Here is a 19077-nt window from a genome sequence, read left to right as displayed (position 1 = left end):
CTGACCATTCTTCTATTCAGGTGTGTCACTCTGGAGGTCTGAGATTTTCTCCTTGTGCTCCCTCTCTCTGGAATTCCCTGCCTCCAGCTGTCAAAAACTCTGACACTGGAGGAATTTGAGTCGATTAAAAAACCTACTGTTTTTTTTTTTCCAAGCTCATGGAAAATAGACATTTGAAGTGTTTGTATTTTTAATTGTTGTAATTACTGTTTCATATTATAGTTACATTTTTGCTTGTTTTGTAAAGTGCTTTGGCACGGCTTGCCATGAAAGGCGCTATATACAAATAAATTCATTGATTGACTGGGGACCCACTGCTGGGGGTTCATTTCAACTGAGTTCTCAATTACTTAATTTAACTATTCATGAGCTTAATTAGACCTGTTTAATTGTTTTCGGCTTTTAAACAGTTGTAGATTTCAAGTTAACTATACCATTTTATAAATAACTTAAAAATCGGCAACTTCTTAGGAACTGAGAACAATTAGAAAGATCAAATTAAGCACATTCAGCTGGAATGAAACCCATAAGACACAGTGGGTCCCCAGGACCAGGACTGGAAAACCCTAATCTATACAGATCTTAATACTGCCACTCTAAAACATATAAGCGAGTTCTTTCACGGACCTCATGTGTGTTGTATTCATTGATGCTAATAAGAGGGGCAGTAAATAAATGCTTGTGTAAGACACTAGCGGGATTGTCTTTAGTTTTCATTATCACTTTGAACTGAAGAAACGACAGAGAAACTCAGGTGCAGACTACTGTAAACTCCATCACATGGTAACCGCATGCACGGTTTTTTGTAATTGCTCTTATTTGAAATCATTCTTATCCATTTATTGCACTTACTACGTGCTCTTAATAGAATTTACTCTTACAAGCAAATACCTAATTATTGACTCTACTCCTTATTTTTGCTCTTATTTGAATTTGCTCTTATTTTCTGCTGATTTTATTGTATTTTATAACTGTTCTTATCAGTAGGGTGATATTTTGTAATAACTCTAAGTCTTCCTGGAAAAGGGTGTTTGCTGAGAAATACATAATAATAATACAGACGTGCCTGCCAATTGAGGAAGTACAATCAGCCCTCTGCAAAATGCACATTGCTCTTTTTATTATTAGTTTTGCTAAGATGATGCATTGCTTGCTAATTAAAAGACGCAAAGGGTAATGGTAGCGAAGAAGCAACTTTTTAAAGAAGGAAGGTGCAAAATGACAAAATAGGGTTGCAGCAGAGCCTAACATAGAAATGTTCATAATGGTACACGCAAAAACATTTTTTTATAAACAAGACATATTTACTCATTTCATTCATATTTTATATCATAGTTCACTTGGTTTCTAATGTGCAGATTCAATGAGACTTTAACATTTTTGAAGATTTTAGCAATGCCATATGTGATTACATATGAACACCCATATACTATTACATTCAAATAAACCCTAACACTGCCATGAATAAGCAGCTAATTAAACCAATGTACACTTGCAACTCATTTCTGCGCATAGATCTATCAATAGCTAGCAGATGGGGTTTTGGGGTTGGTGGTTTATGAAGCTGTACACACATTTTCAATCTAACAAAGCAAGATTTTTAGTCCTTCTCTTTCCTGAATGGTTTGTTGATTTCTTTTCCCCAGATGGCTACATCGTCGCATGGAAATGATTCTTTGTCGTGTTCATGATGCTATCAGATTTAGAGTTGAATCATTCCAACAGGCCTGCAACCTTCTGCTTGGATAGAGTTTGTTTCAGGTCAAAATACTTTTTTCCGTTTCACAACAGTCTACAAAGGCAGGGGCCGTTCCATTCATTCTTGGGAGTCTCCTCTTTCCTCCCGAAGAGCCTCAATTTGCGCATCCAGTTGGGTGAAGCTGGGCCTCTCATCAGCGTTGTAGGACCAGCACCTTCGCATAACGCAGAGCACCTGCAGGACGAGGAGGCACAGAGCGTTAACGTGGCATTTAGGGGGGGGGGGTTGTTGTTTGAAATAAAGCCTGCAGTGTGTTCCTCCTACCTTTGGGGGGCAGTCTGCAGGGGCCGGCAGCCTCCACTCACTCTTTAGGAGATGGAAGAGGTGCAACAAGATGGTGGGTCCTTGTTTGTCTCTCCCAATCTGCTGCAGGCATAACTGGGAACAGAGAAACAGCCAGTGAGGTGAATACCATTGACAAGTCGATCCCAATCTTAATGCAAACCTCCATGTCACTATGGACCTGAATTATTTATAGATCCTTTTAGGGTAACACTTTAAATGAAGTGTCTCCCGTATAACTGTGTATTTACTGTGTGTTTCCCTAGTAGTTACTGCATATTACATATTACAAAATTGTATTACCACTGTATTTTCCCATGTTTTAACCATGGTTATACTCTGCATTTACCATAGTGTACCCTGCTTTGCCATGTTTATTAATATGCTTTACCATACCTCACTGGTCTTTACAATGCTTACCTATATTTTACCATTCTTTCCCTGTGCTTTATTACACTGTGCTGTGCTTTTGCTATGGGAAACTTAAGGCCTGTATCATGATTGATCATTTTCTACACCCACTGCTCACTCAGATATCTCATAACAATACCTGAGCCTGTTCTAACGAAGCCAGATATGCAGAAACACCCAAGCATTGTTAGGCTTCAGAACAGTGACGTGCAAACCAACAGGTTGTGTAACAGGAAAATAATTCCATGTTTACCAGGGCATTGTTATTTTGAGATGAGCAATGTGAAATGTGCTCAGGGCAATCTCCACAGAATGCACGCTTTTAACTTCTGTATGTAAACATGCAAACATGACTTCAGTTTTCATGCTTTTTTTTCTGCTGTTCCTCTCTTACCTGCGTTGGGCTCCAGACCCGTTCACAATATGAGAAGAGCTCGTGCAGAACCACTCCGAAACTCCACACGTCTGACTTGGGAGAGAACTTGCACTCCTGCAGAGACTCTGGGGCATACCTGCAACCACACGCTCCAGGGTTAGACAGTGGAGAGCGAGACAAACCACATTGCCTTGTGTTGAGTAACCAACAGGTTTTATTAAATTGATGCCAAACAGCTATAAATTATATCTATATGTATATATATAATAGGTAAATTATATCGATTGTAACACAGCAGGGAGGGGCTGCTGAGTAGAAGGAAACAGAAGGCTGTGTGTGCTGTTTCCGAGCAGTCTCCTTTGTAAGTACCGCGGTGTGTTTATGTCTGCCGATAAACAGCTTAGCTGTCTGGTTTGGTAGTTAGGGTGAACCTACCTGTGTAGTTAGCGCTCCAAACGGAGCTAGGTGTTTATTTTGTTTGTGTTTATTTTGTGTATTAAAAATAGCGTGTAAGCGCTTAAACTCCATTTCTTGTGTCCTGGGTCTGCTTTGAAAGGGGCAAACGAACGACAGTGAGTGCCGGCCGGGTTACACTATATATATAATAGGTCAATTATATCTATATGTATATATAATAGGTTGCTTTCCAAGTGAAAACCCCAAAATCAGCAGGTCATTTTAGCAGTGGTACACTTGCAGTTGGTCCTACCCACCAGAAGATGGGGCTCTCTCCCGGTTCCTTCACTCGGTAATACTCCTTGTCGACTTGGAGGATCTTGGTGAGCCCGAAATCTGAGATTTTCACGAGTGTGTCGCTCGCAACGAGGATGTTCCTCGCAGCCAGGTCTCTGTGCACGTGTCTCATCATCTGCAGGTACTCCATCCCCTAGGAATCACACACCATTCAAAGCACATTACAAACTACAGCGTCTCACAACCATATTCAATTATACACTGTGGCAGAGAAGGGGGAGGAAGAATGCAGTCCTGGGGATAAAATGGGTAACAGGACTACATGCCCCAGAATGCCTCAGAATGCATTCAGAAGGTAGGCACGTTGTATTCAGTGATAGGCAGTATGAAAGCAATGTGTCCTTGTTGCTTCCAAATTAACTGCTGGTGTTGCAGGAGGTCTCAAATCTGACTATCCCGGCCATTGTGGAGGAAAGGCTGCAGATTTCAATACCTAATACACAGTACTTTTATCCCTTAACAGCCTGCTCAGAGTTCTGTGCCCTGTGTGTCTCCACCTTGCTGATCTGTGACGCATATAGAAGAAGCCTCTTGCTGTCAACGCGTTCCCGGTTCTTTTCCAGGTATCCCGGCAGGTTTCCATTAGGCAGATACTCCATCACCAGCCTCACGTTCTGTCTACCTGCAGGGAGACAGCAAGGTAACCTCCATATTACAGATGCCTCCCTTATAAAAGTTTACTGCTGTATTTTTGCACAGTATTTGTGCAGTTTTTCCCATGCTAACACTTTGCATTTACTATAGTGTACCCTGCTTTACCATGTTTATTAATATGCTTTACTATACCTCCTCCCTATAACTGACTCTGCTTACCTATGCTTTACCGTGCTTTCCCTGTGCTTTATTACACTGTGTTATGTTTTTGCTATGGGAAATTTAAGGCCTGTATCATGAATGATCGTTCTCTACACCCTTGAGCTGTTTTGATGAAGCCATATTAGCAGAAATAGCCAAGCATTGTTAGGCTTCAGAACAATGAAATGCAAAACAACAGGTCTTGTTGCAAAGATACATGTAAATTATCACATGCTCAGGGCAATATGCACTGAATGTACGCTTTTAAGTTCTGTACGTACATATGCAAACATGACTTCAGTTTTCATGCTTTTTAACTGCGGTTTTGTTTAAGACATTTTATCCTGGATACAACTACCACCAGAGATAAATATGAGATGCATCTAGACAAAATGCCGAACAGCAGTAACACACACATCACTTCCCACACAGGTTTTATCATTTGCTTATTTCCTGTTTATACCGTGGCAGCCTACATCTAAGTGTATTTCAACAATATATTAGGAATGAAGGTCCTGGCTTTGCGAATTGACCTCCACCCCAGCAGAGGGCGCTCCAGGTCTTACCCATGCTGTAACAGATGCCCTTGTACTTGACGATGTAGTCATTGTGGAGGGACTTCATGATTCCGATCTCCTTCTCGAAGTCGGCCTGATGCTCCCTCTTGCTGTGCTGAAGCTTCTTGACTGCAACCAGCTCCCCTGTATTATCAGCCAAGGGGTCGTAGCGGCACAGCTCCACGCTGCCAAAGTTCCCCTGCACCCAGAAACAAGGACTCTAATTGCAGCAATCTACAGTGATGTGGTATGAGCAGGGGTTCATTTGTAAACACAAGGGTACCAGATCTTATCATTAAGGAAGGGGGGGGACAGCATTTGTGTTTCTAGACCTAGTGTAGGGACCTTGAGTCACAGCAGCTCCCATGTATGCTTTAAGTTCCCTGCTTGTGGATCGGGGTATTGTTTGAACAATGTCAGGAGCGGGCTGACTAATCTGAGGAACAGGAGCGACGACGCTGCTGCGGTTAAGAACGCTAGTTTCTTAGGGGTTTTTTGTCATTTGGAAAAAAAAAAAGTAATTTTCTTACTCCTAAATATTTCGTTACAGTACACTTTTGTTATTCAATTCATGAATATTCAAGTTATGTATATAGAGATTTTTTTTTTCCATTTTTTTTCATACGGTTCATCATTTGAAAACTGTTTCATTGTCGCCTGTCAGACAAAAAGGTAGTGGATCTGGGATCCGCTGCTATCCGGCGCAAATGAGCCCCTGGTTAGAGGGATCTGTGGGCAGTGCCTTTACCTTTCCCAGACGGTATATGTAGCGCAGGTGCCGGTCCTCGTACAGCATGGGTTCCTGTCGGTCGGTAACGTTCAGACACCTCCAGAAGGTGTCCTTCTCCGGGGCAGCACTGGGGCGCAGGTCACACAGGAGCTCGTAATCTGAAATTTGGGAGGGGAACTCACTCTGAATCCACACTGTTAAAGGCATACAGCGAAGCACTGTTTTATTCTCCTCCTAAGCCTAATTACTAATGCAGTGTGTCCCAATAACCGGTTTAGACTGTAGTCCTAGTGAATAAACTAAACTAAACTAAGCTAAACTGTACTCTGAGGACATAGCATGCTACCACTGTATGGGGGTCAGTAGTCACCCACAATCCAGTCACTAAACATCACAAACACTCACCACATAAAATCAGTGAATCAAACAGAAACGCTCCCACTTAAATATTACAAACACGGCCCGTTTCTAAATAACGTTAGAAAGTGCTTCTGGATTTTGCTCACTTCTCACGCTCTCTGGTAGATTGTTCCAATCATACAGGTGCTCTGTACCCCAAATGCCTGCTTCGCACTTTTGGAGATGATCCCTAACTCATTTGTGAGCTTGTAATTTGCAGACGCTCCCCTTGGCAGGCAGCATGCTACCCCCTGGTCCCCAGCCCCCTGGTACCTGAGGTGATGAGGCTGTTGAGCTGCCGGATGATGCCACGGAAGGACGGCCTCAGTCCAGGCTGGTAATCCATGCACTGGGAGATCAGATCGGCCAGTTCAGTCCACTTCAGAGCGGGAAGCTGCCGCTGATTATTATAGAACTGCAGCTTCTTCACATGGGCAAGGGGGCAGTTCAGCACGCTGGTTAGTAAATACCACAGTCCCACAACCACTGTCTCTTTAAAAACCCTTAATTAAGGCACACAAGGAAGTGAGCACCTGCTGTGCAAACGGGTTCTTCTTAAAATAACGTTTGAAAGCGACTCAAGTATCGCAGGAAGGAAACGGACAACCTGTCAGTACATTTTAAACCCTGTTTCGTGCAAACCTCATTTTAAAAAAAATAAGTTAGCATCATTTTATTTGTGGGACACATATGCCCCTTGTACCAACTGTGCCCTAAATTACTTAATTAGAACAATAATTGGTAATAATTGGTTCAATTAAATAATTTAGGACACAGTTGGAACAAAAACCAGGAAGGACACCGGCCCTCCAGGACCAGGATGTATTAATGTACTAGAAATTGCTATGCTTTTACTAGGCTAAACTTGTTTTTAGATGTATTCTACCAAACGCCACTATCTATGCTGTAGCATCTATGCTTTTACCATACAGCAGTCGGCTTTTATAAGATAAGGTGTGTTTAATACTGCAATTGCTGTGGAACAGTGACCCCTGGACCAGGCTGCCTCATGTTTTCACCTCTGGTCTGGGTTCTTTCACATGTTACCTGCTGGGGTTCACGTCCAAGCAGTGGCACCTCGCCTCCGTTGAAGATCTCCCACAGCGTGGTCCCGAAGCTCCACTTGTCCGACTCCAGAGCCAGGCGATCAGAGTCCACCAGCACAAGCTCAGGAGCCACCCATGGGATCCGATCCAGCACCACTGCAACACAGAACGCACAGTCCCTCGTCAATACAGAACGCACAGTCCCATCATCAACACAGAACGCACAGTCCCATAGTCAATCACAATCACTTTGCACCATCTCTACAACAGCTGAACAAAGTCTCACGAACTGTAAACTGTTCGTAAAAAACAATCATTTTGTGAACAGGGCCTTTTGCTGAAAGGAAGCATCAGGGTGCTGGTACCTTCTCTGTCCAGGATGGCTGTGCTGATTCCTGGGTCGCTCAGCTTGATGAAGGGGGGGCTGCCAGTGGCCGTGTCGCCCTCCCTCGCCAGCAACAGGTTTTTGGCGCAGATATTCCCATGAATGATGTTCTTATCCTCCTGAAAAGGAGAAGACGGTTTATGTCACCTTGTGATAAATGTGGATTTGTTATTTAATTCAGCTGTTGCTACAACAAACGAAAAGAAATCTGCTGATCAGAGACTCAAATATGCGCCAAAGTCGTTAGTTACAAATGTTGTTTTGTTTTTTTTAACCACTGAAATCAAGTGCTGTTGTCTGCTGGCCCTATGTGTGTGGTTTGGTCACACTGTTGCTGTGTGTGTGTGTGTGTGTGTGTGTGTGTGTGTGTGTGTGTTAGAGCTCTGTGGTCAGTAAGCGTCCTCACCAGGAAGTTGAGTGCACAGGCCAGCTGTTTGGCCACATCCAGTTTCCAGCTGACCGAAATGGAGCCCCTTCTTTTCTTCAAAAACAGGTCCAGCGCCCCATGCTTCACAAACTCCTGCACCATGATGTCTGAGGCAACAACAACAAGAAGCACAGATTAGAACATGTGTCAGCTCAGAGGCTCGGCTTTCAAAACCAGCGCAAAGGAAAATAATGTATGTGTAGAACCTCTTCAGTCTCTGTGTGCCCTACTGCACCATGTTAAGTTTCCTATCTATGTATCTATTTTAAAACCAAAGGGGATATATATATAAAAAAAATAGCAAGAACTACTCAAGTCATTTAACACCTTCCAGCAACTAAAAAAGGCTTTGCATTACACTGTTAGAATGGTTTATGGCTGAAATATGTCTTTGCGCTTGCTTCAGAATAAAGTTTCAAGTGAAAAGAATTCTTATTAAATCAACTAATATCACAAGAGTTCCATCAAGCTCCCATCAAGCAGCAATATCTATGTATTTTCAAGAAAGGGCTCATCAAAGTTGTTTGCTTATGCAGGGGCTTTAGCTTAATTTCACTGTGATTTTGAACGATAATGTATTTTTTTGTCACCAGTATACTTGTGTATTACTCGTTACGGAGTCTCGTTTATACTTGTTACTCAGCACATTTCAGACAATGCCCTTTCCCATATTGGGAACTTATATTACATACCACCATAGAACAGGGAAGACCTGCAGGTGGTGTGGCATTGTTTTTATGAGATGCGTCACTCACTCTTGGAGCCGTGAATGCTGATCCCATACACCAGGAGCAGGTGCTTGTGGGAGACCTGGCTCATCACACTGGCTGCTTCGAAGAACGACTGGAGGAACAAAACAACAGGAATCTTTAAAGCTCCTGGAAAAAAGTCTGCCCGTCTGCAACTTACATCACATAGTACATTCTTCACCCCCTGTGGTGGCTCTCCACCCAATAAACCCTTGCATGAGCATTTCCTACCTCCCAGCAGTTCTTGTGGGTGCTCTCCAGGACTTTGAGAAGGACCTCTGTCACGTGGCTCTCCCCCTCAACACTGTCCGTCATGGAACCTTTAAAGATCTTGGTGAAGGAGCCCTGTCCCAGACTGTCTCCCTGCCAGGACGCCAACAGCAGGAATCAGTTTTACCAATCAACACAGAAACGTCCACAAACCCACACAGATTCCATTGCAATGGTTGTTTACTAGAAAATAAAAATCTATTCCGATCTATAACACAGTGCTGTTGTGAGCCGCTCCACTGGAAGCAAAGCTTGTGAAACTCACCCACTGCAGATCTTCGTGCTTGATCATGTGGAACTGCACATGGCTGGCGTGTGGGTGCTCCACCAGGGGTGAGGCCAGCGTCTCTGCAGAGCAGTTACTGCGCACAATCACCAGGTTAGTGAGCTCTGCAATGGGAACAGCCACAGGGTCAAACAGGTTCATGGAAGACTGACACAGTGGGTTCCTGGTACCAAACTTGCAGTAGCTCGAGGCACAGTGTACCACGGATACCATGCAGTGCAGCTTGAAGTGCAAAACCAATGCTTTCTTTTTCCAGCAGAGTGCACCAGAGAGTTTTTAAGAATTAAAAGGGCTGTAGACCGTTGATCCTTAACAAGATGATTTCTGCTTTAGGTTTGTTTCTCTCTCTGCAGGGGTACCGTGTGAGTACTGTCTTAAGAAACGCACGAACTACAAAAGCGAAAAAAACACAACTTCTGCCCATGCAAATGCCATTTGAAATCAAACATTTTGTACTTGCAAACATTACGAACCCTTGCTTAAATCACATACCGTCTTCAAATACACGTAAAACAATGTAATCATCAATGCCACAAAGCGTAACCCCAAACATAATTTATTTTCCACCAAACCACTACATTGAGAAAGTTTATTTTAGCAATGTACCACTGCTTATAGCTATGGATGAAATGCAGAACCAATGCAGTAGATCTGTGTGACGGTGACGAGCCAAGCTCTCACCTTTGGGTCTGGGAGGGCAGCAGGGTCCCAGCTTTGTAGGGAACCCTGCTAGGAGCAGCCCGCTGTGCTGGTAATAGCCCAGCAACTCCCTGAGGCTGCAGAAGTGACGCTGGAGCCCAGAGAGGCAGAAATCTGTCCCCTTCAGCACCAGGCAGTCCTTATAATCCATCCCCAGTGGTGTCTGCACAGAACAGGAGGAGAAAAGATCAGTTAAGAAAATCACGGCCAAGGATTGACTTTCCATCAACCTGTTTCTCATGAGTTTTAATCATTTTCCTAATAGCTAATGTGTTTTGTTTCACCTTCAATCCCGTATGTAACTTCTAATTGAATAGCTATTTAAGTTGCTTCTCTGACCAGCAGGGGGTCCTGGTGCTGCTTACCTCCACACAGATGGTGATGAAGTACTTGTCAAAGTCTTTGGGACTGTGTCGGAGCAGGTACATGCCACTGCAGGCGCCAGCCCGCTTCAGCTTGTGAGCAGCAAATTCGGACCTAGTGGGGAGTTAAGGGGCAAATGTTTAGGGGTGGAACCAACTCAAAACAGACTGTGTATACCTGGTTTTTCCTGTTTTATGGTGCAATTAAAAATCCTCCATACCCTCTAACAGTGTGAAGCGTATCTCAATGTTGCTCCACAATATCTCATTCAGCACGCATTCATTTGTACAGTACTATGGGCAGTGGCTCACGTGATTGGTCCGTGACAGCAGCTCTCCATGTCCTGCAGCAGGCTGGGCGGGGCTACCTCTTCGCAGAAATAGTGGGCGGAGTCAGTGGTCAGTCTGAAGTAGCCATCAATGAGCGAGACAAAGGACAGAGCCTCTCTCAGAGTGTGGAACTCCGCCTCCTGTAAATGACAGCGAGAGGGTCCTGGAGAGATCTCAAAGGATGCACGATCTTAATTGTCAGAGATCCCGAAGCCGCGCTCAGGCAGGCAAAACATCTTATATTGCGTTGTGCACGGTAGACTGCCAAGCGACAAAAACTCTAAAGACATGCATATATGTATTGTGTTCTTTTTAAAATGATGGTGTCCCACTGTGCTCAAGAGAAGACACTCTGTTACCATAAGAGACAGGGCCAACTGGACATAATAGCTTAAATAAACTGCAGTAATACATTGAACCACGCGTTTTTATTTTGATTTGTAAGGTGGTCGCGAATGACCTTGGGATTCTCTAGGGAACCGTTTTCTAGAGCTGCATTTGATATGAGCAACAAAAGCAAATCCAGTTCTCTGTGTTTTTGCCTTACTGCTTCCCTACACTTTGCTACGCTGTTAGCACATTGTGTCACGTTATCGCGCAGTATCTTGGGGGCAGCGTGAGGTGTGGTCACTCAGGTCACACACACCAAGTCCACTGACCAGTAGCCGGCTGTCCTGGCGGGACACTGTGACGACTCGGCTCCCCAGAGGCACTTTGTCACGACTTGTCTGCTTGATGCTGATGTCAATAATCTCTGGGAAATCACAGAACGTCTGCCAGTCCTGAAATAAGAAACAGAAGCTTCAATTAATGCAGCATCTTTAATACCCTAACCCCTTCCCTTACAAATGTGTAGCATTTTTACATGGCATTTTATCAGCTGTATCCTGCTTTCCCATAGTTATGCTATATATAGTTATCCTGGTTTGCCATGTTTATTAATATGCTTTGCTTTACCTCGCTATTCTTTACAATGATTACCTATGCTTTACCATGCTTTTTCTATGCTTTGTTGCAATTTGCTATGCTTTTACTATGGGATTGGTTGCTAGTTTACCTCTTAAAAGGTTTTCAAAGCACAATCTAATTTCTAATTTGTATTTAAACCATTTGTTGTATAATTGATAAGCAGAAAAAAAGTCAGATCAGCTTAATATCTGATTTGTTGGAGACCCTATATGTATATATATATATATATATATATATATATATATATATATATATATATATATATGACAATGTGCTATAGAGTATTTTGACATTTAAAGACATGGAACAGCACCCCCACCTGGCCATCCCCGGTGCTCCACTGTATCCCGCTCTCCCCGGAGACCCGAATGAACCGGAATGCTGAGTCCTCTCCCTGCTGCGACCAGGCAGGGTCTCGGACCCGGAACAGCTCTGTGCCGAAGGAGGGCTCCACCGCTGCCAGATCCAGCAGGTACTTCAGCTTCAGACTGTGTCCGTCAGCCTGGCAGTGGCTCAGCCTACACAGCACCTGCTTGAGCAGCTTCCTGATGCGGTACCGCGTCAGCCTGTCCAGACGCTGGATCGCTTCCTTGTGCTCCGGTGGCAGGCAGGACTTGTAGCTGCAGCCACCACAGAGAAAAGTGTTTTCCAGCCATCTGAGTGTAATCCACTGTCACACAACTGCTGCTTGTAAATCTTACATACAGAATCTCATGTGCAATTTAATACACTTGAGTCGAATGAATGTGAAATGGTTATTATTAATAGTTTAAAAATGATCATACTTTGTTGTATTGGCTCTGCAGCTCATCGTATTGGAAGTCAAGGGCTGGATGCAAACCGCGAGCTTCAAAGAACGTCTTACCATTCAACTTAAGAGCAAGCTCTCTAGACGCGAGTCAAGCGCGTGTCTCATACTGATCAGTATTATAAACTTGTCAGCCGCTGGGTGGAAATCCATTACATGGGAGCTACATGTATGTTCAGGAAGACTGCAAAGGCATTAAGGCAGGTTCCTGTGTGTTTTGGGATGAGTGCTTCCCTACCTGACTTTCTTGCAGATGTCCCTTAGGCTCTGGTTGCGCTCCTTGCTGATTCTCAGCAGGTCCAGCATGGCCATCCCCAGACACTCCTCCTGCATCTTGAGGTTGGGCCTGACCCCCGCCTGGCCGAGCACGAAGTCACTGCGAGACTGAAAACCAGACACGGTGAGCGGGCTCTGTAGAGCTAGCCACTCCACATGGCCCTGCCCTGCTGCCCACAATCAACACAGCGCCGCACTTGAGAAGATGCAGAGAAAGCAGCTTGGTTACGGTGAATTTCATCTCTTCAGTCTAGGAGAAGTTTATAAAGACCCCACATGGTAAAGACCAGATTGCTACTATTTCAAAATGTATCCACCCATAACTATAGAAATATAGAGAGGGGAGGCACAGACCGAAGTTCAAAAATAAGGAAGGCAGTATAGATGTAGATGTTTTTTTTATAGCGAGAATAATAAATATATTGAGTAGTTTATCGGCATCAGTTGTGCCATTTAAGTGCGTTTGCCCAAAAATGTATACTGCTAGGAAGCTAATGAGGCGCTAGCAAGGAACAAGCCTCGATGGACTCTTCTTCTTCACAATATTCCTTATATTCCTATGGAATTGAACGTGGGGTCCTCCCAAACCCGAAGCCAGTCAGCAGTCATAGACCAGACCCTGCGCACACTGTTTCTGAGTATACCTGAGCCATAGGAACGCTCTGTAGGGGGTGATTAGTCAGGGAGAGGGTGTGTACTGGGAGGTACCTGAGCAAAGAGGAAGTCAATGACACAGTAATCCAGCACAGAGCTGATCCTGCTCTTCGTCAGTCCATAGCGATATGACTTCCTGCTCCCCTGGCCGAACCAGTTCGGAAAGAAAAACCTAAAAGTCATCAGAAACAGAGATTTCATTGAAAGCAAATAAAGAGCAGTGTTTATATCAATGTTTAGTCTGGGAGTCCGACTGTGTGTATAGATAAGGACCTCATTCATCCAGACTTGAATAGCTTTGTATATAACTTCAAACCAACCTAAATATAAAAATATAAGAAATCCAGCCAAGCAAATCCATTCGGCAGTGTTTTAGGAATACGAGAAGAGTAGGCTAATGTTTTTTTTAACTCAGGCCTTTTAAAGTAGAGCCACGATTTTGTTTAATGCCTTCGTTAACATTCTGAAAGCAGAAGCTGAAATGTTTGTATACTTGACCTTGTGTATGTTTGTCTTCCTTAAGGGCAATATAAAATAAATGAATTCCTATTTTCATTCCTGAATGCCTCATTAGGTGAACAATTAATGCGTATGCATAGATCTAATGTTTGATTCTTCTACTTATTCAAAGCTGAGATCTATGCTGTATATTTAATATTTACTGTAAACACAGATGCTCTTCCAACGTATTGCCCTGAAAGTGAATCATGAACAATATCAGTTCTCTTTTCTGTTCATTAGAAAGTAATTAAAGAGAAGGACATTGAATTATCAGACTGAAAAATATAACTTGGAGAGAGAGCACATTGTAGAAGTGATTCTGCGTCTGTGTCTATGGTTAAGTCACCTGACTCTGTACAGCAGAGTAATGCTTGTGGACTCGCCCACAATGAAGATGTGGTTGGGTGGGAACCAATAGGAGAGGTCATCGGAAGCCAGGGAGAACAGACTGTGGTACACGGGGAGGATCCCTGAAACACACCAGACCATCAGCTCACAACACAGCATTCCCACAGGATATAGGACCCTAAGCATTACCTGAACCACTAGAGGTGCGTGGGCCTTTCCAATCAAACTTACTAACATAGGGGGTTTGGCTTGCAGTGCCCAGTATGCGCATGTCAGTGTCACTGTTCATTTAAGTATTAATATTGTTTCGATGAGTGATATTTTGGAATTTAAATTAGCCCCCCCTTAAAAAGTATTTTCCCCTCTGACTGTTTTAAAATGGAAGCACCCTTTGTCAGTAATTCTCTAACGCATGTCAGATGTTCTGCATGGTTTTATTGCTCACTGCAGTGCTTACCTATCCTTTACCATGCTTTCACTGTGCTTCATTACACTTTGCTGTAACTCTTAGAAGGCCCTCTTTTCTGATCTCTAGCAGAAGGGATTTCAAAGTATCCTATCAGCTCTTACCACATTCCTTGGCCGCGGCGACGCAGATGTCCTCCGCTGAGAATGCCCCGGAGGTGAAGCGGATGGCTGACTCTCCTTGCACCGAGGGTGCCAGGTACAGGTGCACCCAGAGCCCAGGACTGCCACTGGAGAGCTGGCTGCGTGAGCTCTCCCTCCTCAACAACAGCTCCTCCTCCTCCCACGGAGCCATAGAGTCAGGGCAGCACTACAGGCTGCAGGAATACACAGAGACAATGAAGTGAACTCTTACTTTTCCCCATGCTTATACCATGCTTTGCTTTACTATACCTCTCATTGATCACAGAATGAATGTCGCATTTGTACAGCATATATTGTTATTTATTTCTTAGCAGACGCCCTTATCCAGGGCGACTTACAATTGTTACAAGATATCACATTATTTTTACATACATTACCCATTTATACAGTTGGGTTTTTACTGGAGCAATCTAGGTAAAGTACCTTGCTCAAAGGTACAGCAGCAGTGTCCCCTACCAGGGATTGAACCCACGACCTTCCGGTCAGGAGTCCAGAGCCCTAACCACCACTCCACACTGCTGCCCTGTAGAAGCCATTACTGTCAGTGAAGGATATGTAGAATCAAGCCCCCTTTGCAGTTTATTTTTTTTTTTTACCGGAGAGAAGTGAATGTTTTCTACGAATGAAAGTAAAAGAACAGGATGAGTCAATAACACTAAACTGTCATCTAGAGAAATTAAAAACTCTAGAATTTCACTTTGTAGTAATCGAAAGCAGCACTTGCTCTAATGTAGTTGAACCTTTAATCCAGATTAAAAAGAGGTGCTGATGCTTTGAGTTGATATTGTCTTCTTCAACCACCTGAAACCTACAAGCTTTTCTTTTTTTTTTAAGCGGTGTGGTGCCCATTTCCTGTTATGGAGTACACATCACTCTGAAATTCACATTCTGGTGCGTGAATATGATCGCTTGAGATATAACTGATCTGTAGACAGATAAATATAATTGAACAAAATGTATGACACGCAGTTTCATTTCTCATTTCAAAACAGTTTTCTGAAAACTGAAATCTTCTTTTGGTTATCAAGTTTTTCCATCACCCATTTTGAATTTTAGAAAAACAAACTGGTCTTTAGGAGTCAGTAGCTGTTACGTGCTTTTACGTACCTTTCAGTGCTGTTCACATTCCCCTTGCTGTTTTATGGTGTTTTCAATCACGCTGAGTGGTTCTCCCGTTTTCAGAGAGAGTGCATTATTATTATTATTATTATTATTATTATTATTATTATTATTATTATTATTATTATTATTATTATTTATTGCTTAGCAGACGCACTTACCCAGGGCGACTTACAGTTGTATAAAAAAAATACAAGAATTGCAGTGTATGTGAGGGTGACAGAGTCAAAAGGTTACTTCATCATTGGAATTCAACGAGAAAGGCTGTTAGTCCCGACACTGTAGTGGGGCTCCCATTACTAATAAGACTGTGTTTTACTAAGAAGGTTAATTCAGTGGGAGTTTCCGTGATGTATGGGGCTTTCTGTCTCAGAGATTACAGCTGAGATCTTAAAGGAGCAGCGTTTCCTGTTCGAAAGAGTCGCCTAAAATAATCCACTTATTAAAAGACTTTAGATTCGACATCATGAAACAGCACGGGTTGTCTCTCCCCAGATGAAAAAAGCTCTGTCACTTAACCTCCTTGTGCTCCGTCTTTCGGGTGATACGTAGTTGTAAGTGACTCTGCAGCTGATGCATAGTTCACATACCCTAGTCTCTGTAAGTCGCCTTGGATAAAGGCGTCTGCTAAATAAACAAATAATAATAATAATAATAATAATAATAATAATAATAATAATAATAATAATAATAATAATAATAATAATAATAATAATAGTACGATAGAAAACACTAGTGTTTTTGGCAGATACCCCATCAGTGTATTTTATTATGGTGATTTTGTTGTCCTGTGTTGCTATATAGCTGACGTATACAGCAGATGCTAAGAGCTTTCAAGGGGGAAGGGAGTTTGCTTTCCTCCAGCTGAAACCACCTTTGGTGAATGTAAACACACAAACTGTAACAAAGATGGTTCATACCTCAGATATTATACCGTTACATTTCTGTTACAAAATATAAAAAACAACCTCCCACAGCCTCTAGAACCTCTTTGATCAGCTTTAGTTAGTCATGCTACTCGCTAGCAGAGGGTTCTAAATGACATCCCCAAAGCGCAGTAGGAAAAACTGTAATTAAAACACAGCATTATCCCAAAGGAGGTTATACATATATCAAAAGGGTAACATTTAAGTTAACATATTTGAGATAACATCTTTACTCATATCCTAGAAAAGTCTTAAAAGCCACTGACTACCATTACATTTCTCCCATTTAATATAACAGCATACATTTGGTAATTTGCTGCTCATTTTGTATGATGATATTACCAAGGGTGGTGAATGGTATCTTTATCGTAGACTATGTGAATACCATGTACCATTGAAAATGCATTACCATGGCTTGGGTCAATGGTTAAAGATTTAACAGACAAAGAGGGTGAGCAGCAGGTACCTCAGCTCTAGTGTGGTGCTCTCTCTCTCTCTCTCTCTCTCTCTCTCTCTCTCTCTCTCTCTCTCTCTCTCTCTCTCTCTCTCTCTCTCTCTCTCTCTCTCTCTCTCTTGCTCTCTCTCTCTCACTCACTTGCGCGTGGAATAGTCTGTCCGCTCGTGTTTGACGCTGTGTGTCCATGCAAGCTGAATGTTCCCGAACGCCGTCTCTCCCTGCCTGTCAGTCCCTCTGTCTCTGAGCAGCTCAACCCTGCGTGGGAGTAGGTGAGAGTAGCAGAAACGCTTCCTGTTTGAAAGCCACACGGTTTCCTGGCTCTGTGTCATTTACTGCAAACACAACCGCTTTCCCAGCACCCCCCACTTCACACGTCAACAGCGCCGACACGAAAGGCCACATAAGTACGAAGAAAAACAAAGGCGCTTGGTCAGCCTTCATTGTGTACCAATTGAAGGACTAATAATAATTACATTGAGTCACAGGCCACATCGTCTGCTGAGGCACTGTATGAAACCACCAACATTATTTATTTAAAGGCAACGTTGTCAAGAATATCACATTATCACTGCGTATCTTTTTACATATTCACCCTGTAACCAACTGTTTACCATCAAACCATTTTCTGTTGATTGCCCAAAGTAGACCACCCTTCGAAGATCGACAGGCAGTCAGCAGCCACCCTGTTTACCTCTTTGTTCTCAAGATATAGCCCACAACAAGTATACGTATAATGTAAGTGAACAGTACCTGTTTGTGAACTGGAGCTTTTTAAAAGGTCAAAACTGAATGTGGATATGTAACAGACCAATTTAACCCCAGCAAGGACACAAACCCCTAAACGAAAGCACCTTGGGAATGGTTTCTATAGAATGGATAAATGGATAAAACGATGGAAATCGTGCCCCTGTTTTTCAGTATTTTGGGGGTACCACTTATCAGCACCCTTCATTACTGGTAGAAATATACCTAAGCTGCCCAGCTTCGTTTGGCCAAACTGCATCAGGTGACATCTCTAATACAATAAGAGATCTCCAATACGCATGGTATTAACCTTTCATGCATGGAGACCACATTTATATCGGGACATATGGAAGACGCAAAATTCACTTTTCTTTGTCTCGAGGTTTGCAGACGATACAAAAAAAGGAGAGGCTGTTAAAATAAAGAGGCTACAAACTAGTTGAAGAGAAAATACATTTCCTTATCTGTATCAGCCTCTCACAAACAAAAGCCTTGGTTTCCTGCCGCACCAGTGAGCTCCGTGTACTATCTGTGTCATGTTGTGCTCCTCCCCTCCTCCTCTCTTTCTCTCTTCCTCTCTCTCTCTCTCTCTCTGGACTGTGAGACTACTCTGCTATCCGCTCCCATACTGTGTAAACACTGGCATGTCACGGATATTTTAATGTTCGCTCCTATTAGTTTATATTGACAGCTCAGTGGAAAGCCAGATTGTTACACGCTGTTCTGCTAACATGCAAGATACTTGAAGTCAACTACTGTCATGAAATGTCCCCTGTCATAAAATACACAATTGCTAGTCGCTCTGGTTTTCTGGTTGAATCACATCAGTTTCATTGGGATGTATTGGAAACTATTCATTCTGTGATGAATCTTTGATATAAAAATGAAATTTTACTGCAAAGGTGACAACAAAGACCATATTGAATGTGGATTATTTTTTTTTTGCCTTTGTGTTCAGTAAACCAGCATTTGGGGTTTGTATTACAAACGCATCGGAAACAATACACATGAACGCAGATGCGTTCAACATAATTTGCAGATTGGATTTTG

The 19077-nt window shown here is 42.9% G+C and overlaps 1 protein-coding gene across 3 annotated transcripts; it reads right to left on the bottom strand.

The window, feature by feature from the left end:
- Nucleotides 1-1180: 1180 nt before the first annotated feature.
- On the bottom strand, nucleotides 1181-17571 carry LOC117966216 (tyrosine-protein kinase JAK2-like). Of its 3 annotated transcripts, none has more exons than XM_034911887.2 (24): nucleotides 17422-17571; nucleotides 14743-14954; nucleotides 14171-14294; nucleotides 13378-13495; nucleotides 12632-12777; nucleotides 11905-12205; nucleotides 11276-11398; nucleotides 10599-10756; nucleotides 10290-10401; nucleotides 9907-10087; nucleotides 9205-9329; nucleotides 8901-9032; nucleotides 8676-8763; nucleotides 7900-8027; nucleotides 7474-7612; nucleotides 7110-7264; nucleotides 6336-6486; nucleotides 5682-5821; nucleotides 4943-5132; nucleotides 4079-4203; nucleotides 3542-3714; nucleotides 2847-2964; nucleotides 2024-2137; nucleotides 1181-1933 (listed from the first exon to the last, which is right to left on the bottom strand). In XM_034911887.2, exons 2-24 carry the CDS (start codon nucleotides 14930-14932, stop codon nucleotides 1817-1819), a joined length of 3348 nt encoding a protein of 1115 aa, XP_034767778.2. In that variant the 5' UTR covers nucleotides 14933-14954; nucleotides 17422-17571; the 3' UTR covers nucleotides 1181-1816. The 3 variants fall into 3 exon arrangements, with proteins under 3 accessions (XP_034767778.2, XP_034767780.2, XP_058869844.1); XM_034911889.2 differs by lacking the exon at nucleotides 17422-17571 and adding an exon at nucleotides 15889-15904; XM_059013861.1 differs by lacking the exon at nucleotides 17422-17571 and adding an exon at nucleotides 15205-15351.
- Nucleotides 17572-19077: the final 1506 nt, after the last annotated feature.

Source organism: Acipenser ruthenus, chromosome 47 (genome assembly GCF_902713425.1).
Source record: "Acipenser ruthenus chromosome 47, fAciRut3.2 maternal haplotype, whole genome shotgun sequence".
NCBI classification, from domain to species: Eukaryota; Metazoa; Chordata; class Actinopteri; order Acipenseriformes; family Acipenseridae; genus Acipenser; species Acipenser ruthenus.
Note: the sequence above shows the minus strand (reverse complement) of the source record. Positions and strands in the feature narration are given on the sequence as shown.

Excerpts from the sequence above, each read along its gene's own strand:
- LOC117966216 (XM_034911887.2), bottom strand. The coding sequence starts at position 14,932 with ATGGCTCCGTGGGAGGAGGAGGAGCTGTTGTTGAGGAGGGAGAGCTCA. Across the intron at positions 7,613-7,899 it reads CCTGTGCACTCAACTTCCTG|GAGGATAAGAACATCATTCA; the intron begins GTGAGGACGCTT and ends TCTCCTTTTCAG. Across the intron at positions 7,265-7,473 it reads AGCCATCCTGGACAGAGAAG|TGGTGCTGGATCGGATCCCA; the intron begins GTACCAGCACCC and ends TCTGTGTTGCAG.